This window comes from Triticum dicoccoides, chromosome 1A (genome assembly GCF_002162155.2).
Source record: "Triticum dicoccoides isolate Atlit2015 ecotype Zavitan chromosome 1A, WEW_v2.0, whole genome shotgun sequence".
NCBI classification, from domain to species: Eukaryota; Viridiplantae; Streptophyta; class Magnoliopsida; order Poales; family Poaceae; genus Triticum; species Triticum dicoccoides.
Window position 1 is genome coordinate 172,549,576 of NC_041380.1, and position 6,389 is coordinate 172,555,964.

General features: G+C 41.7%; 1 protein-coding gene across 1 annotated transcript; it reads right to left on the bottom strand.

Annotated features, from left to right (window-relative positions):
* Window positions 1-1,670: 1,670 nt before the first annotated feature.
* LOC119277095 lies at window positions 1,671-2,585 on the bottom strand. The gene has a single exon (XM_037558354.1). It carries the CDS (start codon window positions 2,513-2,515, stop codon window positions 1,970-1,972), a length of 546 nt encoding a protein of 181 aa, XP_037414251.1. The 5' UTR covers window positions 2,516-2,585; the 3' UTR covers window positions 1,671-1,969.
* Between the last annotated feature and the right edge of the window lie 3,804 nt (window positions 2,586-6,389).

Here is a 6,389-nt window from a genome sequence, read left to right on the forward strand (position 1 = left end):
TATTGTCATAAATGGCAAAGCACCTTCTATGTTTACACTGGTTATTCCCTTGTGCAGCCGACAAATGAAACAGTCAAACAGGGAAGATTTTTCAGCGTACTACCAATTTAGTAAGCATAGGAATGTATGTGCACAATCTATGCTCTGGTTATTATAAATCTCGGTAATCCAAAAGTATTATAAAGAGGTAATTACATCGGTGGTGCTTGAACTTGCCCTGCATGTTCAGTTTAGTGCCTGAAGTTGAAAAATACACCGAACTGGTTCTAAAACTTGGTTGGCGCATGCAAATATAGTGCTAAACACATTTGTAGACGTATAATGTGCTGACATGGCACCACATTTAAGTGATGTGGCATGGGTCCACTTGTAATAACGAAATATGATTTGTGCGATGCAAAATATGATTATTTAAATACTATGACTAGTGGGTCCTGGCTGTCAGTCCAGAAGGAAAATTGAAATTTAAAATCGTGCTTGACAAAGCTCAAACGAGCAACCTGCTGCTTGACTGCTTCCTGGTTGCAGGGCTCTAACCACTCTTACATTATTGATTTGTAATATAAAGGCATAAACGTGCTGCAGCCAGTGGCCCATTTAGCACATGTTAATTTTTTAAAAAGTCCGTAAATAATAATAATAAAAAAATAATTACATTAAAATATTCGTGTGTTATTAATAATTACCTCATGGTATACGAATATTTGTGTTTTATTAATAATTAACTCATGGTATATGAATATTTGTATTTTATTAATAATTAACTCATGGTATACAAATATTTGTGTGCATGTATTGTTTTGAAAGTTCTATAAGTAATAAAAAAAATAACCACATGGTACACAAAATAAATATATAGAGGTATGTTATAAAATAATACACTAAAAATGTTCCTGTAATTTTAAACATATTCACTTATTATATAGAAAGTACTGTTTGGAATATAATATATGATTTTTATGAAATCTTTAGTATACAAACATTTAAAATATACAGTCATGGATTCTCTAAGAATGTTCAATAAATGTTTTTAAAAAAAATTAGTGAATACAAACATTTTTATACACAAGTCAACTATTAATAAGACATGACATTTGGATCTAATATTTATTATTATGACTATAATTTAGATGTGTTTTACAAATTTTTTAAGTTAACATGTGCTAAATGAGCCACTGGCTGCAGCCCATCTAAGCACCACAAGCCTTTGCGTTTATAATTCATTTATAAGTTTTTCTCAAAAAAATATTAATAAGCAGGACGGGGCAAAGTTTTCGTAGAAGCATAACTGGTGTACTGGTCGGCATGGCTTGTCTTGAGGCTTTTGCTCGCAGGAGCTTCAGGTCGCACGACTTTGTTCGTGTAACTTCTAAAAATTTATTTTTCCTTCTATACTGACAAAAGGGACCCACTAACCATAGAGTTATATATTTTATTAAAGTGATAATGTTTCATTGCTACAAGCGGGCCCCATGCCACGTCAGCCAAATACAGTGCCATGTGAGCACACTATACGTCTACATGTGAGATTAGCACCGTATTTGCACATGTCTGTTAAGTTTTAGAACCAGTTCGACGTATTTTTTAAGTTCATGCACTAAACTGAACATTCATGATAAGTTTAGACACCACCGGTGCAATTGCCTCTATTATAAACGACACATAAGAGATAAAAAAAATTAACAAGAAACTCCACCATCAACAAATTAACAAGAATGGATCAAAGGAAGTGAGACCAGTCAAGAATAACAACAAAAGAAAAAGGCCCTCCTCCTCATTTCGAGACCTACTCAACAAAGGCAGGCCCGGTAAAAAATAATAAAAAGAAATTGTCAAGAAACAAGTAAGTATATAGGAAACGATCTTCTGTTATAACAGAATGGCAAACTCAAGTCCTTGCATATCCTTGCATTAGCTTCTGCCAGCCGTGGCCATCCCATGCATGACTGCGTGCATGCAAGGGTACGTCTCACATCATGTTGGCCAGTTGCATGCAATTATTGGCCATCTGGCTGAGCTCTTCGTCGTACTTGAGCATTGGGTTTGGTATCCCGGACTGCTGGAACGGCCGGTCGCACGACTGGAAGTCTTGCACGGCGAGCTGCAGCATGATCTTGGCCGTGCCCTTGTCTTTGAAGGTGATGGCCCGCTGCGCCGCGCCGATGGTGTCCTGGGTGTTCATGTACATGGTGTCGCAGAAGCTCAGCGCCTGGGTCTGCGCCGGTGTCCCCTTGCGGGACGCGCTTGAGACGAACTTCCGGGCCTGCGCCGTTCGCTTGGCAAACGCGTCAACCTGCATGTTAAGCACTGCCAGATTGTCGATGGTCGGGTACTTGTCCGCGTGTTTCCCAGCCGTGCCCTTGCACAGCTCGGGGAACGGTGTATGCGCGCATACGCCGGCAACCAGCGGGTTGATGGGGCCGCCCCTCCCTCTAGCCGTCGCCAGCGGTAGGAAGCTGGCGGATAACATCGCCGCCACGATGAGGACACCAAGCCGTGCGTTCGCTAGCGCCATAGTTTATTTTGTTGGGTCTCTTGTTGGTGATCGGCAGCTAAATATACATGGAGCGGCGCACCAAGACAAGGCAAGGAGAGGGTAGTGAGATGTGCTAGGGTGGTGACGCTCTTATAGGGGGCTTCCTCGGCCTCGGAAATGGTGGTCGACCTTTTGTCTTGGAGCTGACGACGACCATTGATTTTGTGTTGTTTCGTTGGTCCTCCATGTTTGTGGGGTGCGTTGACACTTGACTCCTGTGCATGTCTCAACCATTCATGGACGGGGCTTACCTGTGCCCCGTGCGTGCGCCCATCCGTACGCCGCTGCTACGTGTCGCTCATCCCTGCCTCTCCTCGGCGTGGCTGTTTTTGGCAGCGAAAAAAAAACAAAATACCAATCCTAATACGCGTTTGTTCGGTCCAGCGGGGTCCTCTCGTATTCTTCACCTCGTTACTCCTCTCTCTCTCTTTCCCGTCTGAGCTCGGACATGGAGCAGAGCATGGAGGACGGAGGGGATGAAGCCGCCGCGATGTCCACCCCGTGCCCCCTTACTTCAGGAGGCGACTTCTCTGTCGCCGGATTGCATCTTCTCCGGATGCTGGCCATGTTCTTCTCTCCTCAGGCGCGCAGCAGGTCAGGGGCAGCTCGAGAGCTCCGACCATGGAGAGGTGGATCTTGGGCGGGCGCAGCTGCCTGCAGAGACTGAGAAGCTCGAGCGCTCCAGCCCCGACCTGGAGGAGGTGGATGGTGGATGGGGCAGCTGCTTCGACTAGTGGAGCGCTGCAGCCCGTACATGGAGGGGGCGGATCCCGGGTGGCGCAGCAGCTCTGTACCGCCATGAGTGTGCCACACATAGGCGGAGGCAGCAGACCGGGACGCCGCAGGCTCGTGGTGAAGAGCTCGTAAGGTGCCTTTGTTCGTTCACCAAGAGATTCAGCTCTACTACTTCCACAAGAGACACGACACAGCCACACAGGTAAATTTTCTTTTTTGCTTTGCTGGTCTTTTGATCTTTGATTTCTTGCTTGATTACTAGGAACACGAGTTATGGTTGTGGGCATAGAGATAATTTGGTTGCTATTCTATTCAATCGATGTTCAATAACAAGTTCTAATGAAAAATAGTGTCAACTAAAATCGACTTCAGTGCATAGGGATAATTTGTTCGATATTCGATTCAATCCATGGCATCCCCACAAAAAATAAAATAAAAAATCCATAGCAAATAACAAGAAAAGCAGTGTCATCTATGAAATTGATTAAATTGGCTTCAGTACATGGGATAGAACTTTTTATTTAACAATGGAGTGTCTTAACGAGCGAATGTGAGAAATTATGTTCTTGCGTGACCAATCCTATTGTCTTTCCATCTGCCGCAAGCACGCGGGGTGGTGATGGGGTAGGAAAGGTGAATCAAGCTGCCGCAAGCTATAGTGTTCATAACAAATTGATTAAGTTGGCTTCGGTTCATGGAAGATGACTTGATTTTGTCATGTCATTAAAGTAGAGGCAGAGGGTCCAATGCTCTGTTGCTGCAATGCCGAGTTGTGCACTTGGAAATCGGTGCAGATGTGGTTGTTTGGATGACCCTATACAGAAAAGTAGCAAAGTTTAATCACGCAGAAGTTTTGAAATGATAATAAAACATGACAAAGTACAATGCTTCTACCATTAGTGTATTGTATTGTTGGAATCCTGCCACCATTCTTTGGTTCATTGGCATCGAGAATGTATTTCCATGTGATGACTGCATTGAGGCACTTAGCAATGGGTTGTACTGCAACTGCGGTGCAACCATTTGATTTGTCATAAACTCCAAATGACCCTACAAAAATGATAGATTAAGGTCAATAAAATTAATTTTTCTGTGTGAACCAAGCAGGATAGTTTTATACCCTCGATGTGCTTTCAGGTTGTACTTGTAAAGAATCACTAGTCTTCTTCTGTTTTGCTTTTGCTATCTCTAAGCCACCAGTTGGTTGTGGTGGCATTGAGATTGTATTACCAAGTGATGGCTGCACTGAAGCATTTAGGAATGGGTTGTACTGTAATTGCGGCATACTCATTTGGTGTGTCATAACCTCCAAATTACCCTATAAAAAGTGATACATGAATTTCAGCAAAATTAATTTGTATGAAAAAAAGTGTGACAATTTTATACCATTGATGTGCTTGTACGTTCTGCTTGTGAAGAATCGATTGTCTTCCTTTTCTTTTTTGTTTTTCCTTTCGCCAAGCGACCAGTGGGTTTTGCTGATATTGAGATTGTGTTACCAAGCGATTGCTGCATTGAAGCATTTAAGAATGGATTGTACTGCAATTGCAGTGCACCCATTTGATTTTGCATAAAATCCAAATACCCCTATAAAAAGCGATAGATAAATGTTAGTAGAACTATTTTTCTATGTGAAACAAGTTGGATCGTGTTATACCGTTGATGCGCTTTGACGGTGTAGTTGTAAAGATTCATCGGTCTTCTTTTCCTGGTTTGTTTTTGCTTTCTCTAAACCCCCAGCGGGTTGTGTTGACATGATAATTGTATTAGCAAGTGTTGGGTGCATGGAAGCATTTAGGAATGGGTTGTACAGTAATTGCGGTGCGCCCATCTGATTTGCCATTAGCTCCAAATAACCCTATAAAAAGTGATGGATAAATGTGAGTAAAATTAAAATTTCTATGTGAAAAAGGTGGGACAGTTTCAGACCATTTATGTGCTTTGAGGTTGTACTGGTACAGGATCATCTGTCTTCTTTTTCTTCTTTCTTATTGCTTTCTCCAATCCACCAATGGGTCTTGCTGATCCTCGTGTAGTCTTCTCCTTCTCCTTGATACCTCTTGGCTTGGCAAGCCCCTCGTTGTGTTTTGAAACTCTACTAGAGTCGATAAGCGGACCTGCAACTATAAACTAAAATGTAAGTCTTATACAAAACTCTATGCAATTAGTAGTACAATATATACCTTCTGAAACAGAGGAATTTCCCATATCAGGATCAGGCAGGATCAGTTCTATTTTTCAAGTGTTTCTCCATAGCTTCTGCTAGCTGCTCTGCGCATTTAGCAACCATATCATATGTTTCGTCCGATTTAGAGGCACGAGCAGCTATTTTCACAAACATTCTGCACAACTCCTTGTAGTAGTTTGACATTTTTGCTTTTCGATCCTCATGTAGATTGTGATTGCTTGTTATCTCGAGAACTTTGGCGTCTATTGTCCACCTTTTCAAGATATATTGTTCAGGGATATGCTTGATATTATTGATATCAAGTACCTTTAAGCAATGACGGCACAAAATTCTAGCAAATTCAAACTTCTTGCAACTACAATTCACCCTTTCTTCATTTGGAGCAAATCTAACAACATGCTCACGTTTTGTGTCATGAAATTTTACCGTGTAAAACTTTTGGTCTGTATCACTATCATCACGAAGGAACGTGTCATAATTCAGGGTCAGAAGCACTTCCTCTTGAAACATCTTGAATATTGCTGGAGTATATGTAGTTATAGCTTGACTTAATATATAGCTACATTCCGCCTTCATCTTGGAAGTAGTTTGTGATGCCTTGAAGTCACACTTCACTTCTTCAAATCTTTTATCTGCAACAAGCCGTTCGAAATGCTCGAAAAAAGTAAGCATGTCATATTTAATACTGATGTAACGCTTCAGTTCATTGTTCATGCTTTCACTTCGTTGGGTAGTGCTCATGTGGGCAGAGAATGTATTTCTACCATACACTAGTGCCCATTGCTCCCTTTTCTCGAACAACCTTTGGAGCCATGTATTCTCACGTAGTCCATACTTATCAAGCATATCATTCCATGCACTTATAAATTCTTCTTCGTCCTCTATGTCATAGATACAATGCTGGAAATCACTATTGAACTTCTTATATTC

Excerpts from the sequence above, each read along its gene's own strand:
- LOC119277095 (XM_037558354.1), bottom strand. The coding sequence starts at position 2,515 with ATGGCGCTAGCGAACGCACGGCTTGGTGTCCTCATCGTGGCGGCGATG.